At 34.4% G+C, this 22,561-nt stretch overlaps 1 protein-coding gene across 1 annotated transcript in view; it reads right to left on the bottom strand.

The window, feature by feature from the left end:
- The window catches only part of LOC111060859 (bumetanide-sensitive sodium-(potassium)-chloride cotransporter), a 74,488-nt gene that overhangs the window by 19,309 nt on the left and 32,618 nt on the right, over positions 1-22,561 (bottom strand). The window contains 8 exon segments of the mRNA XM_039435936.1: positions 4,956-5,122; positions 8,389-8,639; positions 10,458-10,591; positions 10,594-10,668; positions 14,368-14,503; positions 15,856-15,977; positions 18,120-18,243; positions 20,444-20,551. Of these exon segments, the coding sequence (XP_039291870.1) occupies positions 4,956-5,122; positions 8,389-8,639; positions 10,458-10,591; positions 10,594-10,668; positions 14,368-14,503; positions 15,856-15,977; positions 18,120-18,243; positions 20,444-20,551 (1,117 nt within the window).

Here is a 22,561-nt window from a genome sequence, read left to right as displayed (position 1 = left end):
AATAACTATCATTTCCTTGATAAAATAATCAATTTAATGTCAAATTAATCAAGAAAATATATTTTTTCATGATTTGATTTAAAATTTTCCTCCATAAGTCCATAACTAAGATCAGATTTTTATTTTTATAGAAACCTGAAATGGCGGATAATTTAAAAAGCTGTGATACACCAATCGGAATTTCAAAACAACAGAAATTAAGTTATATGGTAGGTATTCTATTCCAATTTCTTGTAAAAATTATAGAAAAATAGTAATCTTTTTTAAAATAAGTAATTTTAATAGAAATAATTCTGGAATAACCTTTCAATATTATTTATACCGGTACAAATAGGTCTAACCTAAACACGTAGGCTAACTGAAGCATGGATGAAGTCTAGGATGGTTAGTTATCAACTTTTGAAATGTCATTTTCAAATGACACAGGCATTTTAATTTGTGTTTCTCATACAGTAATGTCTAAAAATTATTTCATTGTTCCAAAAATACATTTCAAATCAATCATATGACTTGTGTACCAAAGAATTTTGCTAGGATAACGAAAAAAAATGGCGGCTGAGTTACTTTTGTACAGTCACTGTTAAAAGTAAAAAAGAAATTATTCTGGCAAACTGACAACATTGCAAAGCTAGAGAGAGATAGCGCTATCTGTTTTATTGTATGATAGAAAAGGACAGCATCAGTATTGTCAATCATACTCTGCCAATCATTATAACGTGGACCTTACTATAGGAGAAAAACGTTGCCAAACCTCTGTATTGTCAATGCCTTCTATAGACGTTAGCTGATTCAGATTTATTAAGGAAATATTAACTGTTTGTTCTCATTTAAAATGATAATCAATTATATTTTATCAAGCAATCTATATATATAAAAGCGAAATGGCACTCACTCACTGACTGACTGACTCACTCACTCACTCACTCACTCACTCGCATAACTAAAAATCTACCGGACCAAAAACGTTCAAATTTGGTAGGTATGTTCAGTTGGCCCTTTAGAGGCGCACTAAGAAATCTTTTGGCAATATTTTAACTCTAAGGGTTGTTTTTAAGGGTTTAAAGTTCGTCTTTTAGCATGTATATTCTTCTTCTCCCAATCTCTCAATTATAATTGAAATTTCCATATCATATGTTACTATAGAACTATAATCTAGATAGAGTACCTCTTCGAAAGAGTTGTTAACTGGCAACTAAATTAATAATTTTGTCAGGTTGGCATTAAGTTGAGTTGACTTTGTTAGGTTGGCACCAAGTTGAAGATTTAAATGCATTTATCGCGGAAAAATTGATTGGGCACTGCTACTTCAATCCTGGGAATATTATATTACTAGCCGTCAGGCTCGCTTCGCTCGCCATATCCGTTTAGTCTGGACCCCCGACTGAATTGTCCTAACATATGATAAAAATGCTCAAATGAAAAATGCAGGCGAGCGAAGCGAGCCTGCTGATCTCATTCTTGGACGATCCAGTCGGGGGTCCAGGGGGCGGAGCCCCCTGGCTAGACGGATATGGCGAGCGAAGCGAGCCTGACGGCTAGTACATAATATATTTATTATATAATATATTATATATAATATATTTATATATAATATATTTATATATAATATATTATATATTATAATATAATATATTATTATATTCAATAATTTCATGATTAACTTTCATAATTGAGGTGAAATATTTTGTTAATTTATAATTAATTCTACATTGTTAAAAGACGATCTGGCAACAGAGCAAAGCGAGAAAGAGATGGCGCTATCAGCTTTGTTGAGTGATAGACAAGGATAGCAATACCATTGCTATAATCAAACACTACCATTATAAAGTGGACCTAATTATAGTCGAGACTGGAATATCATGCGAGCCCTGCAATATAATTCACGTCCAAGTAACGTACACTATTTTTTGTCATAATAATCTAAAGAAGAATAATTTAGAAATAGAAAACATTACCTGCTTGTGCTGACGTTACTACAACATGTATTCTACGAACATAACCTATAGTGAGGTCCACGTTATAATGACAGTATTTGATTTAACTTTGGTGTTGCTACCCTCGTCTATGATTCGACAAAGCAGGTAGTACTATCCTTTTCTAGCTCTACAACGATGCCAATTATGTTTTTGATTATGTAGATATATAATTAATTGAGGCAGAGAATCGGCAACGTTATTCTCCTATCTTTATTCACTGTCATTATAACGTGGACCTCACTATAGTTAACAAATTCCGAATATGGAATTTCTTGATTGTAGTTGACAAAACTTCCACCTGGAGCGCTAAAAAGAGGTTTTTTTGTACCAGTTTTGCTGTTCCTATTTCGGAACTAGGAAACATACTCGACTGTAAAGGAAAAATATGATCTTAATACAGTAGATTATGCTGTAATGAGAATCATAAGTTTATTTGTTCTGCAAACAGCTGTTTACCGGCTTGATTTCATGCATGTGAAACAGCTGAGATTGAATGACTATGACAAAAGTAATTTTGTACTATTGAATCAATAAAATAATAAAGAAACTGTTATTTAGCACAAAAGTAGAGTCAATGCTAAAAAAGAGAGAGCTTAACAACAAAGAGAGAAGATAGCATATGAAGATATGCCATGATTTGATACAGTATCATCTCAACTTGATACACAACACCATAATTTGATACCAAACTTCCAAACTATGAATGAATTCTACAAACCCTGGCATATCGTCTTATGCTATCTTTTATCTATGGTATCCACACAAATGGTACAGTATCACCACAATATGATACAGTATCACCACACCATGATACACAACACCATAATTTGATACCAAACTTCCAAACTATGAATGAATTCTACAAACCCTGGCATATCGTCTTATGCTATCTTTTATCTATGGTATCCCCACAAATGCTACAGTATCACCACAAAATGATACTGTATCACCAAAATATGATACAGTATCACCACACCTTGATACACAACACCATAATTTGATACCAAACTTCCAAAATTTGAATGAATTCTACAAACCCTGGCATATCGTCTTATGCTATCTTTTATCTATGGTTTCCCCACAAATGGTACAGTATAACCACAAAATGATACTGTATCACCAAAATATGATACAGTATCAACACACCTTGATACACAACACCATAATTCGATACCAAACTTCCAAACTCTGAATGAATTCTACAAACCATGGCATATCTTCTTATGCTATCTTTCATCTATGGTTTCCCCACAAATGGTACAGTATAACCACAAAATGATACTGTATCACCACAATATGATTCAGTACCACCAAAATATGATACAGTATCACCACACCTTGATACACAACACCATAATTTGATACGAAACTTCAAAACTCTGAATGAATTCTACAAAACCATGGCATATCTTCTTATGCTATCTTTCATCTATGGTATCCCCACAAATGGTACAGTATAACCACAAAATGATACTGTATCACCACAATATGATTCAGTATCACCAGAATATGATACAGTATCACCACACCTTGATACACAACACCATAATTTGATACCAAACTTCCAAACTATGGATGAATTCTACAAACCCTGGCATATCGTCTTATGCTATCTTCCATCTATGGTATCCCCACAGATAGTACAGTATCACCAAAATATGATTCAGTATCACCACAATATGATACAGTATCACCACACCTTGTTACACAACACCATAATTCGATACCAAACAAAACTTTGAATGAATTCTACAAACCCTGGCATATCGTCTTATGCTATCTTTTATCTATGGTATCCCCACAGATAGTACAGTATCACCAGAATATGATACAGTATCACCACAATATGATTCAGTATCACCACAATATGATACAGTATCACTACACCTTGATACAAAACACCATAATTTGATACGAAACTTCAAAACTATGAATGAATTCTACAAAACCCTGGCATATCGTCTTATGCTATCTTTTATCTATTGTATCCCCACAAATGGTACAGTATCACCACAATATGATACTGTATCACCACAATATGATTCAGTATCACCACAATATGATACAGTATCACAACACCTTGATACACAACACCATAATTTGATACGAAACTTCAAAACTTTGAATGAATTCCACAAAACCATGGCATATCTTCTTATGCTATCTTTTATCTATGGTATCACCACAAATGGTACAGTATCACCACAATACGATACAGTATCATCACACCTTGATACACAACACCATAATTTGATACGAAACTTCAAAACTTTGAATGAATTCCACAAAACCATGGCATATCTTCTTATGCTATCTTTTATCTATGGTATCACCACAAATGGTACAGTATCACCACAATACGATACAGTATCATCACACCTTGATACACAACACCATAATTTGATACGAAACTTCCAAACTTTGAATGAATTTTACAAACCCTGGCATATCGTTCTATGCTATCTTTTATCTATGGTATCCCCACAAATGGTAAAGTATCACCACAATATGATACAGTATCACCACAATATGATTCAATATCACCACAATATGATACAGTATCACTACACCTTGATACAAAACACCATAATTTGATACGAAACTTCCTCTCCTTAAATGAATTCTACAAGCTATGGCATATTATTTTCTGACGCTATCTTTTCTCTGTGGTATCATCACAAATGATACAGTATCACAACAATATGATACAGTATCAATACAATATGATACAGTATCAACACAAATGATACACTATCACCACAATATGATACAGTATCATCTCAACTCGATGCATAACACCATTTGACATGAAACTTCCAAACTTTGAATGAATTCTACAAACCATGTCTTATCTTCTTATGCTATCTTTTATCTATGGTATCACCATGAATGATACAGTATCAATGCTCTATGATACAGTATCAATGCTCTTTGATACAGTATCAACACAATATGATCTCTCTATATAGGCCTACTGACCTAGGGATAATTGTCCGGCCGACTGATTCCTTCTGAGTTTTTCTTCGGCATCCTTCTTGTCCAGAGATGAAATAAGGATGACATCCTTGTCTTGGACATAGTTACTATAATCTAGTCCATTTTCTAGGCAGAGGATACCTACAGCTAGGTGACTATCTAGGGCTACACTGTAACAAAAGAAAAAACAATATTTATTGGACAAAAAACTATAGACAAAATCGAATCAAATTAATTATTATTTCAAAAACAATGGAATACGATGATAATAAGAAAATCTTCAATATTTTGAGATCCACGTAATAATGGCTGCGTCTAATCAAACACTTTGACAAACAGTGCAGAGGTAGGAAAGGATAGCGATATCTGCTTTGTTGAACGATAGACAAGGATAGCAGCAACACCAATGTTAATCAAATACTGCCATTATAACGTGGACCTCAGAGCATTAACTCTCTTTTTTGGTAGAGAGTTAGTGGGGAGGATATTTTTAATATTCTTTCCGAAGAATGGACATTGATATGTCCAAAGCTCCGCCAATTTATGTTCATGCATAACAATATAATTATTATCTATAGTTATTATATTACAAATTGCTTTTTCATATCATATACAGTTCAATAATTATTTTCTTAGTCTATATTATGTAAATTCATCTATAATTTTGCTGTATTGTAAGCTATTGTATATAAGTGTATAAGCCAGTTTATATTGTAATCTACATAAATAAAGTACTCAATCAATCAATCAATCAATCAATCAATCAATCTCGTAGTCAACACAATACTATAGTGAGGTCCACGTTATAACGGCAGTGTTTGATTAGCAATGGTATTACTATCCTTGTCTACCCTTCAACAAAGTGGATAGGGCTATCTCTTTCTCGCTTTTCTCATTTGCCAGATCGTCTTCCAACAAAGTAGTATTAATAATCAATTAACAAAATATTTTATCCTGATTATGAAAATTATTATTTCTCACTTAATCAGATTTAACTGATTATTTTAAACGAGAATGAACAGTTAATATTACATCAATAAACCTGTATCAGCTACCGTCTATAGAAGGCATTGACAAGACGGAGGATCGACAACGTTGTTCTCCTATCTTTCACCACTGCCATTGTAACGTGGACCTCACTATAGCATTGGCTATTCTAAATAAAGAACATTTTATGATTTTATATTGTGTTTTAAAAAATGATAATCAAATATTACTAGTAGCTATGTGAACAGTAGACCTCACGTTCAGTAAGTTACATTGACCTGTTGTTCTGTTTTCTCAAAAAATAATGAATAATTCATCAATTTAAAATGTCTAGAAAAATTGACATTTTGAATTAGTGGCGCAGTCGCAGGAGATTGCTTGCGGCGCCTGCGCAGGTTGACTGCTCCGTTTCACTCTCTCTCCAGGTGAATGCCTTCGGGTTTGCTGCTGCGTGCGTTGCTCGCCACTGCTCCTATTCATGCTCTTTCCAGACGACCGTGAACCGAAACGAACGCTCTCACTCGCTCTCATTGTGAGCGCATAACGTGGAAACGTAACGCAGTTTCTTGAAGTGTCTCCCGGCAAACCAATTTATAAGACGTTGTCACGTCAAAAATCCTAAATGAACATAGAGCTTTCTGTCCTATCGTACCATGACGTGTCGTCCCGGAATGTGATTGTGAGCGCTGTTATCAGGTCTGGCTGTAACTGTCTACAACGATGATTGGGAAATACATTTCCAAGATTTTCTATGTCTTTGAACGGGTAGTATTATAGTCCACTAAACAGCTGATTAATTTATTATTTAATTTATGAGAAGCTGAACAGCTGATTAATTTATGGAAAATTGCTATACTGATCATTTGCACGTCCCAATTCCACGACACTACTTTGAGCAACTCAAAGACATTTATATCAATTTGCCTGACCTTTTTTCTTTTCATTTTTGACTTGTGCAACTTACAAGGCCTTGAGCTGTCATACTGCACGTTAAAAAGTATCATCATATGCAAAAGTACGATCATATGCTGATAGTGAATGTTTTTGTGATTTTTCTGGCTTCAAATTTATCAAGTTTTCTAATATTTTTCAATTTATTAATGCATTTTCAAGTATACTAATAATTTGTTTCATCTTTCTGATCAACCGAGATACAAAATTTTTAGTATAATGTATATTTGGACTGTAAATTTTTGTGATCTTTATAAAAGTGTTTTCATAACCTCATTTGGACTATTTTTATCAAAATTAGGGAGAGGAACAGTTTTGGGTTTATCCTGTTGATTCTCTCCCAATCATTAATTTGATGTTGTGATTAAGCAATGTAATAATAAATGAAATAAAAACCTACTATTATTCTGTATATTTAGATGTGTTCTAACTTGTCTATTTGTACAAACTAGTAGTTCTGTGAACTGTAGACCTCACGCAGTATTCTCATACACAAGTACCTGATTGAAACTATAGACCTTATGGAAATACAGCAATAGACTGGCTTCTCCACACATCTGTGTAATCACTTGTCAGCTGATTTATGATGAATAATTAATTCTATAGTCTGATTTTTACTCTAATATTGGCGTATGAAGGAGGCTCCTTTTTCCTTTTATATTATCCTTGAAATGCAAAATTTTCAAAAACCTTGTATATACGTCGACGCGCAATTAAAAAAGGAACGTACCTGTCAAATTTCATGGAAATCTATTACCGCGTTTCGCCGTAAATGCGCAAAATATAAACATTTAAACATTCAAACATTAAGAGAAATGCCAAACCGTCGACTTGAATCTTAGACCTCACTTCGCTCGGTCAATTATTATTAAATTATATGTGGATACAATATGTGGATACAGTATTACCACACTTGATTCAGTATCAACACAATATGATACAGTATCATCCCAACTTTTGAATGAATTCTCTACAGATCATGGCATATCTTCTTGTGCTATATTTTCGCTATAGTATCACCACAAAAAGATACAGTATCAACACAATATGATACAGTATCATGTTGAGTTGATACACAACACCATACTTTGATACAAAACTTCTAAACTTTGAATGAATTCTCTACAAACCATGGCATATTTTACTATGCTATATTTTCTCTATGGTATCACCATAGATGATACAGTATCAACCCAATATGATAAAGTATCATCTCAACTTGATACACAATACCATAATATGATACAAAACTTCCAAACTTTGAATGAATTCTCTACCAATCATGGCATATCTTATGCTATCTATTCTCCATCGTGTTACCACAAAATGATACAGTATCAACACATTTGATACAGTATCAACACAATATGATACAGTATCACCTCAACTTGATACACAATACCAAAATTTGATACAAAACTTGCAAACTTTGAATTAATTCTACGAACCATGGCACATCTTCCTATGCTATATTACCCCTATGAGACTACTTTCTTACTGGATGAGGTTGAAGTAGTTGACCAGTTCGTCCAGGTGGCAAGTGTGCCAGTTATGCTTGAAGCCCATAAGCACAGTGTTGGGTTTCAGCTTTCCTAAACCGGTTAGCTGCATTAGAGCCTCAGCAGATGTCTCAAATGTGCCGCCAGTCCGCTCACTTGTGACCGCGTAGAACGCCTTGATCCGGTGCTGGTCCAACCAGCGTTGTGCTTTCTGCGTCAGCGCATCATGGACGCGTTGTGAGTGATTTCCCTGTATCAAATCACAATCTACATGAAATACAATGCATACAATGAATTCTACCTTGAATTTGCAACAAAAAAAATCTGGTGTTGCGCACTGCCACGATCTTTTGGATCTTGTAATATCGTATCACGGCCGTAAATGAATGAATATGGTACATAAAACATATCATCGCGAACGTAGGTAGGGTACCTATTAGGCCAATATTAATATGGAAATTGAAAATTCATGCTGTTTAAAAATAGAAAAAAACATGGTTTTTGGATATTATTATAGAATGTATAAGTAAGTAAACTCACCAATTTATTTCCAGAAAAGCTTGGTTTGTACTATTAGTGGAGTTTAATCAAAGTACATACTCAGTAGAAATATTTTTCTACTTCATTCACACTCATTGAAATGTGTTACAAGAGCAAGAATGGGAAAGTCCAGTCGATCACCTGCCTGGTCTACAAATTACAACTTCTTGGAATTCAATTTCCAGTAACTTGCATTCAATTTCCGACATGTGTTTAACCTCTATTGACAGTCTACCACCTTATCTTCTTCCTACCTGAATTCCCATTATTTTTAGTCTATTGACCTTTCTGCTGAAATTAAACAATAAATTCCTTGAAAATGACAGTCTGCTTCCTATCCACACTACATTTTGTATGTTGAAGTCAAGAGAAAACTTTGTTGTTGAGAGGTCCAAAATTCGTTAAATAGAGGTAAATAAGCAGCCAAAACTTTAAATTTCATGGGACCAGGTAGAAATTCGTTGTGTAGAAGATTTCGTTAAGTGGAGGTTCGTTATAGAGATACGACTGTATATTATTCGACTGTATATAGATATATTTCAGAGGAAGAGAGAAGGCAATTCGGAATAGAAAAATCTGGTGTGGCGCACTCACACAACTTTCCTTGCCGTTATCAAAATTGATCACCTGACGCTAGTTTTCACGCGCATCTCAATTCTACTATTCAAAGATCTGAGCCAGCTGGTGACAGAACAATAACGCTGGAGACACACGAGGTCTGCTATCTCTTCATAGTGAATGATTCAATAGAATCAACAGTAGCCAATAGTTTGCAATTGAATAATCACATTTTCTCGAATTTCGAGCTTGTTTTCAATGTTTGGTGAAAATGTTACTGAACATCAATTGTAGAGATTTTCATGCTCAATCTTTTCCACTTGAAATTTTTTGTTCAAATTGTATCTGAAGCCTGATAATTGGGAAACTGAAATCAAACTTTGCATAGATGGGGCGGAGCTCTGGAACTTTTTATAGATATGGGACTTGTGGCAGTTGATAGAGCTTATCAATATCTATTGTACGTGTAAATTTGATAGAAATCGTTGAAGCCGTTTTCGATAAAATCGCGAAAAACCCTGTTTTCGACAACACTTTCTCAATTTTAGCCGGCATCTTGAATTTATTGCATTTGATCCCGTCATGTGACGTAAGATACTATTACAGAATGTCCATTTATTCTATTTATTCCTCTCTAGCAGGAAACCTATGCTCTGCCAGGTTCTATTTTAAAACTTGACAATCTGAGAATTCGACGTAATGAACTCTTGTAGATTTGAAAATAGGCCTATAACCATACTCGGTTGATTAAGAATCTATATGCAAAATTTCAAGTTAATCAGTCCAGTAGTTTAGACTTGACGATGCCTCAATCATAATTTTCCTATATCATTTTAAATTTAGAGGAGAAGGAGGAGATGTACAGGATGCCGTGATACCTTGAGAATGTGAGGTCATAAATCTATCTATGTATACAGGATGCAATGATGCCTTGACACTGTGATCTATGATATACAGGATGCAGTGATACCTTGAGAATGTGACCACAGACTAGTAGTGAGTTGCCCTTTGTGATGAGGTTGGCGAAGTCGATCATAGCAGGTCTGGAACCTGGATCACCTGACAACGCGAGGACTTGAGGTCGATAGTTCTTGACGTGTTCTGAACACGATTCAACTCCAAGGCAGATCTCAGTGCAAAGTTGTAGGATTGTGCCTGTGTGGATGAGCCCCAATTTACTTCTGCGAATAAAGTATAAATTATTAGTAATTTAAATAGATTAGTAATATTTGTAAATAGTAATGAAGTTAAATGTATTCATTGACTGAGCGAAGTGAGGACTAAGATTAAAGTCGACAGTTTTGCATTTCTCTTTTTTTCATTTTTTTTCATCCCACTGACATCCTATGAAAGGGGTATAAGGATTTGTCAATTATAATTTGTCAATTATAAGTCGTCAATCTTTGCATTCTATAATGCAATAGTTATTTGTTCAACTAGTGCGCAAAGTGACAGTTTGCTGCACCGAAAGAAACGTTTACGCCCGAGCCGAAGGCGAGGGCGGAATGGTTTCTTGAGTGCAGCAGAGGAACTTTGCGCACATATTTCACATTAAGTTTTTCCTACAGTTACCATTGAATATGAAAAGTGGGTAATTATGGGTAAAATTGCCTGAAATCCATCAAATGTTTTTCTGTGTGATTTTATTATTGATGAAAACCTTAATCCTAAAATCTTAAAGTCCTCGTTGTCCTTGGTTATAATATATACTTAATAATTAGCGCGTTGTGCTTGGTTGCACCTCTGCTCACTATAGCAGCCACAGCAGTCACTGTTACCAACTTCATTTTGATTTTGCTGCACTGTTGCTCCATATAACCTACTAAGTATTTTGCGTTGGCATGTTGCAAATCTGGAGTGCAGAAAAATTTTTCCCGCACTAGAGCGGAAAAGTGATTCTTTGCGTTCTGTAATCAGTGCAGCAATGGCCACTTTTCAACGTAACTGTAGGAAAAAAGAATTCCTCACTGGAATAAGGACAAACCTGCAACAACTCCTCCCTCACCTTAATTCTGAACTTTTCACCTGTAAGAGCTTTTATGCGTGTTGGCAATGAATTATAAAGCCGAATTCGTGCACTCTTTACCCCCCTCTCATACATACCAGTTCGATGAATGTCGTCTCTGAGGTTTTGTCTATATCTGGTATTGTATGAGTGGAACAACTCTCCTGTATTGAACCTATCTTTATTCCTATCAATAAAACAAAGAGAGCCTCTAAAATATATACACCTGGTAGTGGGAGAATCTTTAACTCTTTGAAATAATCTCTACAACTTGATCTAATAGATTCACCCACCATCACTCTAACTGCCCACTTTTGAATCCTAAATATATGTATTGCATGAGTTGAATTGCCCCAAAATATAACACCGTATGAAAGAAGAGAATGGACCACAGCAAAATAAACACTTCTAAGCGTTCCTGCATCCAGCAATTTCTTCACGGTTCTAAGAACAAATACTGCTGCTGAGTTTAGTTTGCTTTTTAGCTGGTCTAAATGAGGTCGCCAGGAGAGTTCAGAGTCCATCACTACTCCAAGTACCTTTGCCTCGTTTGCTGAACCTATGTTTCCATCTCTCGTATCCAATACTGCTTCCCGAGCCGTCCTGAATGGAATCTGCATAGTCTTATTGTAATTTAGTACCAACATATTTGAGGCCAGCCATTCTTCCAGTTTCTGAAGAGCTCTTCTACTTTCAGATTCCATATCATGCTGACTGTTACTTTTCAATAAAATACTTACATCATCGGCGTATTTATGTTTATATGTTCCGCATTTACGGCGAAACGCGGTAATAGATTTTCATGAAATTTGACAGGTATGTTCCTTTTTAAATTGCGCGTCGACGTATATACAAGTTTTCTGGAAATTTTGCATTTCAAGGATAATATAAAAGGAAAAGGAGCCTCCTTCATACGCCAATATTAGAGTAAAAATCAGACCATAGATTTATTCATCATAAATCAGCTGACAAGTGATTACACAGATGTGTGGAGAAGCCAGTCTATTGCTGTATTTCCATAAGGTCTATAGTTTCAATCAGGTACTTGTGGATGAGAATACTGCGTGAGGTCTACAGTTCACAGAACTACTAGTTTGTACAAATAGACAAGTTAGAACACATCTGAATATACAGAATAATAGTAGGTTTTTAACGTGCAGAATCATAGCTCAAGGCCTTGTAAGTTGCACAAGTCAAAAATGAGAATAAAAAAGGTCAGGTACATTGATATAAATGTCTTTGAGTTGCTCAAAGTAGCATATTATAGCTGTTACATCAAATTATTAGCATTGTCGATACAACAACCCAAACAGCCATTAGTCGTTTTCACACCGATATCTCGCCGACACGACAGGACAGGACAAAATTTACACTGATGGACAGTATTAGAGGAGACTGTGGTTTATAACTGCGCGAGGTCTACTGTTCACAGAACTACTAGTTTAAAGTGATTAGTAATATTTTTAAATAGCAATTAAGGTATAATAAGTTTTGTTGATTGATTAGAGAACTGGAGTGGGAGAGTTAGTGCCAGAGAGTGTTTGAGAGTAAGAGAGAGAGCCAAAGTAAGGTGAAGAGAGGGAGAGTGAGAGAGAATGAGTGGGAAGAAAGTGTGTGTACTGAAGACAAAGAGATATGAAGGAAGAGAAAGAGAATGAGTATACAGTTTATTTCACTGCATTTTTACAATAATAGTGAGAGAGAGATAGAGATGAAGGGACACAGAACGAGTGAGAACGATGAATAATGAAGGAGAGAGAGTGATGGATATAGAGATAGAGATAGAGAGAGAGAGATAAGAATGAGTGAGAACGATGAATAGTGAAGGAGAGAGAGTGATGGAGATAGAGATAGAGATAGGGATAGAGATAGAGAGAAACAGAGAGATAGTGATAGAGCGAGTTCTGTCTCTGAATGAGTGAGAACGATGAATAGTGAGGGAGATTGATTGAGTACTTTATTTATGTAGATTATTAACAATATATTCTGGCTTATACACTTATATACAATAGCTTACAATACAGCAAAATTATAGATGAATTTACATAACATAAACTAAGAAAATAATATTATTGAACTGTACAATGATATAAAAAAGAAGCAATTTGAAATAACTATACAAGATAATATTACAATGCTTCTACATAAATTGGCGGAGCGAGGGAGAGAGAGTGAGAGTGAGAGAGTGAGAGAGAGAGAGAGTGATAGAGAGAAGGAATTACAGAGAGAGAGAGTGAGAGAGACAGGAAGAAATTGATTGAGTGCTTTATTTATGTAGATTACAATATACGAGCTCGTATACTGGCTTATACACTCTTATATAATAGCTTACAATACAGTTTTAGATGAATATGATCTGAAATAATAATTATAGAACTGTACATGATAAGAAAAAAGGAATGCAATTCAAGAACTCGTTCAAGATAATATTGTCTTGTATCTAAATAAATTGGTGGAGCTTTTGACATATATCATGGTCCATTCTTCGGAAAGAATATTCAAAATATCCATCCCCAGTGATACTCTAAAAAAGGATTGATTGATTGATTGAGTACTTTATTTATGTAGATTACAATATATACTGGCTTATACACTTATATACAATAGCTTACAATACAGCAAAGTTATAGATGAATTTACATAATATAGACTAAGAAAATAACTATTGAACTGTATATGATATGAAAAAGCAATTTGTAATATAATAACTATAGATAATAATTATATTGTTATGCATCTACATAAATTGGCGGAGCTTTGGACATATCAATGTCCATTCTTTGGGAAGGATGAGAGGGCAAAGAAGGAAAAGAAGAAGAAGAAGGAGAAGAAGAAAGAAGAAGAAGAAGAAGAAGAAGAAGAAGTGATTACTTGCCTGGTTTTCTGTAGGACACGTATAGATACAGGGTGACAACCACGAAGAAAGTAACAAGTGCCGTCCACCAGGATATAAGGAACATCACAGCTATACATAGCAGGGTGCCTATTAAGCTGACCCACGCATTGTAGTACTGAAAAACAAAAATAAAATCGTCAGTATTCGGAAAACTATCGTTCAAAATCAAAATCTAAGGGTATGGTTGAAAAGAGAAAGAAATTTGCAACAAAAAATGTTCAGTGAAATTTTCTTGTATCTACCGCAGTTTTCGAGATATATCGATATTTTCAAAAAACCTCAATAACTGGGAAACCATCAATAAGAATCCATTTTAAGGGTATGGTTGGGCAGAGGAAGAAATTCGCAACAAAACATATCCTCTAGTATCGAACGCAGTTTTCGAGATAAATAGATTTTTCGATATTTTTGAAAAACGTCAATTTCTAGAACACTGGAAATCAGAATTCAATTCTAAGGGTATGGTTGGAAAGAGGAAGAAATTTGCAACAAAACATGTCTAGTGAAATTTTCTTGTATCGACCTTGGTTTTCGAGATATATCGATTATCGATATTTTTGAAAAACGTCAGTAACTGGAAAAATATCAGTCAAAATCTGATTCCAAGGATATCGTTAGAAAGAGGAGAAAATTTCAAATAAGATTATTTCAAATAGTTTCATTGTTTGACGTTTTTGAACTTTTTCAAGAGCGTTCAAACTGTTTGTAATTTGAAAGCAATGTATTACTGAAAAACATTATTTTCGCCCCACTTGGATGTAATGAGCTGGTTTACGTGCGTCATATGGGGGCCGAAAGTGATTGTTTTCTGACCAGGCCGGTAAAATTTTTACGGCCCTAGGGCTGTAAAATAACCTTGAAGTGAGCTGATTCTGATTTGATGTGAACGTGTTTACAAAATAGTTAATGAAACGGAATCAGTTTATGCTTCTAGAATTGAATAAAGTATTTTGAAATAAGATAAGATAACATAAATTATACAGTATCGCCACTTATGATACAGTGTCAACATAATATGATACGGTATCATCACAACTTTGATACACAACACCATAATTTGATACAAAACTTCAAACTTTGAATTCTCCACAAACCATGGCCATCTTCTTTTGGTATATATTTTCACTATATTATCACCACAAAATGATACAGTATCAACACAATAAGATACAGTATCACCACATATGATACAGTATCAACAAAATTTGATACAATATCATCTCAAATTTGAAAGAATTCTCCACAAACCATGGCCATCTTCTTTTGATATATATTTTCGCTATAGTATCACCACAAAATGATACAGTATCAACACAATATGATACAGTATCACCACATATGATACAGTATCATCTCAAATTGATACTCAGCACCATAATTTGATACAAAACTTCCAAACTTAGAATGAATTCTCTACAAATCATGACATATCTTCTTATGCTATCTTTTATATATGATTGAACTGACCTTGAAAGCAGGTCTCCAGCCGGGACACTTTGATATAGAGGCGTGAAACACGGAAAAGTTGATCAGTGCATAGGCGGCCAGAAAAAAGTTGGATAAAAGTGGCGCGATCGCGTTCAGTTGAGCTGTAACATACATAAATACATAAATACATAACTACATAAATGAATAAATAATAATAATTCGAACAGGTAACACAATACTGATAGGTGAAAAACACTTAGAAACTTACATTATTTTCCGGAAATTTTTGTTGGCGACGCCAACCTTTGTCAACACAATAAGATACAGTATCACCACATATGATACAGTATCAACAAAATTTGATACTGTATACTGGTTGTTGCAGTTGTAATAGTGGTGTTTTGTTTGAATTTAACGGTCAAGACCACAGAGTACATAGGGAAAAGGATCACATTAAAGGGGACCTATCGTGGGTTACAAGCAGGAGATTCCAAATTTCAGTGAGTTGATTGATTGATTGATTGATTGATTGATTGAGTACTTTATTTATGTAGATTACAATATATACTGGCTTATACACTTATATACAATAGATTACAATACAGCAAAGTTATAGATGAATTTACATAATATAGACTAAGAAAATAACTATTGAACTGTATATGATATGAAAAAGCAATTTGTAATATAATAACTATAGATAATAATCATATTGTTATGCATCTACATAAATTGGCGGAGCTTTGGACATATCAATGTCCATTCTTTGGGAAGAATATTAAAAATATCCTCCCCACTAACCTTCTACCAAATCCTATCGGTAATGAGTTGTGGATAAGGAAAGAGGCAGATTATGAATTGATAGAAAAGAGGAGATTTAAAATTAGAAATCAGAGAAGAATTAGACTAAAATTAGAAAACGTTTTGACGTTTAGTATTTTAACATGAGTATAATTTGTGGATTTAAGTGGAGTTTTTAATATTTTTTGTGATTGTGGAGAAAGATTTCTGTTTTGATTTGTATTTTGAAATTCATTAATCTGATAAATTCAAAATTATTGTAGTAGTTCATACATTTTTTGGACTCAAAATAGTGTGTGAATTAAGTTATCATTTCCATGACTTCTAGACAGTGTATTCCAAATTAAGGTTCAGGTTAGGTTAGGTTAGGTTAGGTTAGGTTTTGGGCGAATGCCTGTTGTTTTTACCTGCATGGTATCTATTGTCTACTAATAAATAAATAAAATTCGAAAATGGAATTATAGAATGGAATTTATTTTAATTGGAAATTTGGTGTAGAGTTGATATAGCTGTGGTACTATTGCTGTCTGTTGAGATCAGGACTGGAAGCAGCTGACTCCAAGCACCCAAATAAAAGCCAATTCTTACGTCTTGACGTCTATGGAGAGGGCTGTGGGAGGGAGGCTGTGCAAAGGCTAAAAATGAACTTTCTACTTCTGATATTTTTCAAAGTTTTTCGATTTGTATATCATCAAGCTATCAAACTGAAAAAGTTTTCTCAGGACAACATTTTTTCCGATCATTACTTTTTCAGATATGAGCACCTGAAGTTTGAATTTTTGGGACAGAACATTTCAAATTCGGTAAGAGATAAATCCATGATGTTTAGAGGAAGGATTCTTCATGGTATTGTTGATCTAGTAGAACAAAAATTTTCTGAAAATATCAATTTTTAAGATAGTTATTCAATTTACTAATAATAACTTTTAGTTGAGTTATTTTTGGTAATATTTGAATAACTTTTTCAAAAATTGATATTTTTGTTTTACTAGATCAACAATACCATGGAGAATCCATCCTCTAAATCTCATGGACTCATCTCTTACCGAATTTGAAATGTTCTGTCCCAAAAATTCAAACTTCAGGCGCTCATATCTCAAATGTAATGATCGAAAAAAATGTTTTCCCGAGGAAACTTTATCAATTTGATAGCTTGATGATATACAAATCGAAAAACTTGAAAAAATATCACGAGTAGAAAGTTTATTTGTAGCCTTTGCACAGCCTTAAGGGTGATTGGAGCTGCTTCCAGTCCTGGTCTCAACAGACAGAAATTATATGACAGAATATTCCACTGACGTTGACCGATAGCAAAAGAATTTAATGTAATTTAGTCTAACAAGAAATCGGCTTGAAATTTGCAACATGAACCTGTAACATGGCATATCTTCTTGTGGCTCCTTCGTAGAAATTGTATAATTCTGAGAGTCAATGAATAAAATGTATTTATTTATTGATTGATAAATGAATAAATGAATGAATAAATAATTTGTGAGACTTACCAATGAGTACACAACCAAAGGCTATACAGAATACAAGAATGTATCCTCTGATTGGATCATTGTTAGCTCCATATCCTTTCGAGAAAAAGTAGATGAAAGGATAGAGCTTATCCTTCGCCAGTGCCTGTAGCAAAAGAAAGATGAGATTAGTTTCTGTGTAGTTGAGAAGTTGATATTGTGGTAATTATTCATATTGGATGAAAAAGACTAAGAAATTGTCAAAAAACCACAGATTTGTTCATACTTAGAAAGACCGGTTTCGGTTATTACACCATTGTCAATCTCTGATAAACTCGTCTATCAGATCGTTTATCAGCTTGTTTATCGTTTATCAGATCGTAGTCTAGAAAGACCGGTTTCGGTTATTACACCATTGTCAATCTCTGATAAACTTGTTTATCACATCGTTTATCGTTTATCAGATCATAATCTAGAAAGACCGGTTTCGGTTATTACACCATTGTCAATCTCTGATAAACTTGTTTATCACATCGTTTATCGTTTATCAGATCATAATCTAGAAAGACCGGTTTCGGTTATTACACCATTGTCAATCTGATAAACTCGTTTATCACATCGTTTATCGTTTATCAGATCATAATCTAGAAAGACCGGTTTCGTTTATTACACCATTGTCAATCTCAATCACCTGTATGGGCTGGTGAGTGGAAACTAGTAGTTGAAATGTTTTAAATAGAAGGGGTACTACATGTTTTATATTGTTTTCTCATTCATATATGTTACAATATATACATCTATATGCTACTATCATCAAAAGCTTACCGAGTTGAAAGCAGAGAAAATATCATGCTACTTCAAGTTATCAATTGCATGCCTCACTGCATGCAATTAATAGTCCACACAACAGCTGTTTTTTCACCAAGTTAGATTGAGATATTGAATTGGATGCGTTTTTGCATGCAATTCATAATCCACTTGACAGCTTATTTATGATGAATAATTCTATAGTCCGATTTTCACTCTAGTACTGGGGTATGAAGGAGGATCCTTTTCCTTTTATATTATCCTTGAAATGCAAAATTTCCAAAAACCTTGTAAATACGTCGACGCGAATTTAAAAAAGGAATACACCTGTCAAATTTTATGAAAATCTATTACCGCGTTTCGCCGTAAATGCGCAATATATAAACATAAAGAGAAATGCCAAACCGTCGACTTGAATCTTAGACCTCACTTCGCTTGGTCAATTATTTTCTTCGATGTTTGTAATACATTTACTAGTAGTTCTGTGAACAGTAGACATCAAGCAGTATTCTCATCCACAAGTACCTGATTGAAACTATGGACCTTATGGGAATACAGGAATAGACTGGCTTCTCCACACATCTGTGTAATCACTTGTCAGCTGATTTATGATGAATAATTCTATAGTCTGATTTTTACTCTAATCTTGGCGTATGAAGGAGGCTCCTTTTCCCTTTTATATTATCCTTGAAATGCAAAATTTCCAAAAACCTTGTGTATACCTCAACGCGCAATTTAAAAAGAACACACCTGTCAAATTTCATGAAAATCTTTTTCCATGTTTTGCCATAAATGCGCAACATATAAACATTTAAACATTAAGAGAAATGCCAAACCGTCGACTTGAATCTTAGACCTCACTTCGCTCGGTCAACTATGTATTATTTTTGTCATAGTCATCCAATTTCAGCTGTTTTACATGCATGGAATCAAGCCGGTAAACAGCTGATTGTAGAACAAATAAACATCTCATTACATTTCAGCATTTTCTCATAACTATACTGTAATAAAATCAGTATACTATACTGTAATAAAATCAGTATACTATACTGTAATAAAATCTTATGTTTTCTTTACAGTCGAGTATGTTACCTAGTTCTGAATTGGGAACAGCAGAACTGGTACAAGAAACCTCTTTTAGCGCTCCAGGTGGAAGTTTTGTCAACTACAATCAAGAAACTCCTGATACTTGTAAACTAGGTTATGCTTATAGAATGCATGTGGTAACTTCAGCACAAGCAGGTGATGTTTTCTGTTTCTCAATTATTATTTTATAGATTATTATGACAAAAAATAGTGTACGCTACTTGGACGTGAATGTCTTTTGCAGTGCTCGAATGAAATTTTAGTCTCGGCTGACGCCTCGACTAGAAACATCATTCTCGCCTGCAAAAGGCCCCTTCCCGTCCTTGTGACGTAAGATACTATATTTATCTCTTAAATCTAATCTAATTTTATGGCAGAAAATAGAGTGGCAGCGAATTTTTTTGATAATAAATTGTCAAACTGTATAAATCGAAGAATAGATGACTAAAGAAATGAATAAATTCATCACATACCTGTAGGACTCTGGGTGCACCAACGAGACTAGCAATAGCAGAAGATAAGGTAGCAGCGAAACACCCTCCATAGATTAAGGGTCCCCAAACAGACACTAACTCCATAGCCTGTAATCAAAAAATGTATTCATTCATCTATATATATAAAAGCGAAATGGCACTCACTCACTGACTGACTGACTGACTCACTCACTCACTCACTCACTCACTCGCAGTACTAAAAATCTACCGGACCAAAAACGTTCAAATTTGGTAGGTATGTTCAGTTGGCCCTTTAGAGGCGCACACTAAGAAATCTTTTGGCAATATTTTAACTCTAAGGGTTGTTTTTAAGGGTTTAAAGTTCGTCTTTTAGCATGTATATTCTTCTTCTCCCAATCTTTTAATTATAATTGAAATTTCCATATCATATGTTACAAAAGAACTATAATCTAGATAGAGTACCTCTTCGAAACAGTTGTTAACTGGCAACTAAATTAATAATTTTGTCAGGTTGGCATTAAGTTGAGTTGACTTTGTTAGGTTGGCACCAAGTTGAAGATTTAAATGCATTTATCGCGGAAAAATTGATTGGGCACTGCTACTTCAATCCTGGGAATATTATATTACTAGCCGTCAGGCTCACTTCGCTCGCCATATCCGTTTAGCCAGACGTTTAGATTGACGACTGGATTGTCCTAACATATGATAAAAATGCTCAAATGAAAAATGCAGGCGAGCGAAGTGAGCCTGCTTATCTTATTCTTGGACGATCCAGTCGGGGGTCCAGGGGGGCGGAGCCCCCTGGCTAGACGGATATGGCGAGCGAAGCGAGCCTGACGGCTAGTTTATTTATCAGTGTAGTTCTGACTAGCAGGTGACCCGCTTGAAAAAACTGATTAATTAAACGCTTGAAAAACTGAAAACTTGGCTTACTGAAATCTTGAAGAATTTGAAATAGGCACATAATCAAAAAGTGTATTTATTTATTCATCTATCACTATAGTTCTGACGGGCAGGTGACCCTCACTCCGCTAGAGACTTTTCAAACAGAAAACTCGACCTATTCGAAACTTGAAGAATTTTTATAAGGCCTACAACTATCCTCGGTAAATTGGGGGACTATATGCAAAATGTCAAGTTAATCAGTTGAGTAGTTGAGACGTGATGATGCGTCATTCGTGAATTTCCCAACCCCTATGTGTATAAGCCATTTCTTTCCTTTATTATATTATATTATATTATATTATATTATATTATATTATATTATATTATCTTATATTATATTATATTATATTATATTATATTATATTATACTATATTATATTATATTATATAGAATATCGGGAACCGAGCTTTGCTCTGGAGTACAAAAGCATAAAAAATTTATTACGAAAGAAGAAATTATAACATTCATACAGAAATGTTCCATCTAATAACAGTAAATTGAGATTAATTCCCAGAGGGATGCAAAAATTTCCCTCACAAAGGACCACTTGCACAAAAGTCGGTTAAATTTTAATCCTTATTAACTTCACGTGAACCAAATCACAGAAGACCATTTCAAAAAGATGGATCTACTGGAATTAATCATGATTGAAAATAACCCGGCTTTTTTGCAACCGGTACTAAGTACCTGATTGAATGATTACAAAAGTTCAACAGCTGAGTCATAATTTTGACACAGTCCCACACACATGACCTCGCTTACTCACTTCCATCACCAACAGACGACGAAATAATTATTATCAGATGTTTTTCCAAGGATGAATAATAATTATCCTTTTGAAATCCTTCAGCGAGTTTTCCCAGGGATGAGACCTAGTGCAATCGAATCTTTATATTATAAACCTACTATGTTCTGAATTTCGTGAGAATCGTTAGAGCCGTTTTTGAGATCCAGTGAAATACAAACATATAAACAACCAAACATCTAAACATATAAACAGAAGTTGCTCGTTTAATAGTATAGGATTATAAGATACAGAGCCTGGAATTGAAAATTCATTTATTTGTATTCCACCAACACCAATTGAACAGTAATCTAATTGTAAAAGAAAAAAAAAAGAAGAAGAAGAAAAAAAGCATGTAAAAGGGTGGAAAACGAAGACTGGTGTGGCGACAGAGAAGTACACAGGA

The sequence above is a fragment of the Nilaparvata lugens genome, chromosome 9 (assembly GCF_014356525.2).
Source record: "Nilaparvata lugens isolate BPH chromosome 9, ASM1435652v1, whole genome shotgun sequence".
Lineage (NCBI taxonomy): Eukaryota > Metazoa > Arthropoda > Insecta > Hemiptera > Delphacidae > Nilaparvata > Nilaparvata lugens.
Note: the sequence above shows the minus strand (reverse complement) of the source record. Positions and strands in the feature narration are given on the sequence as shown.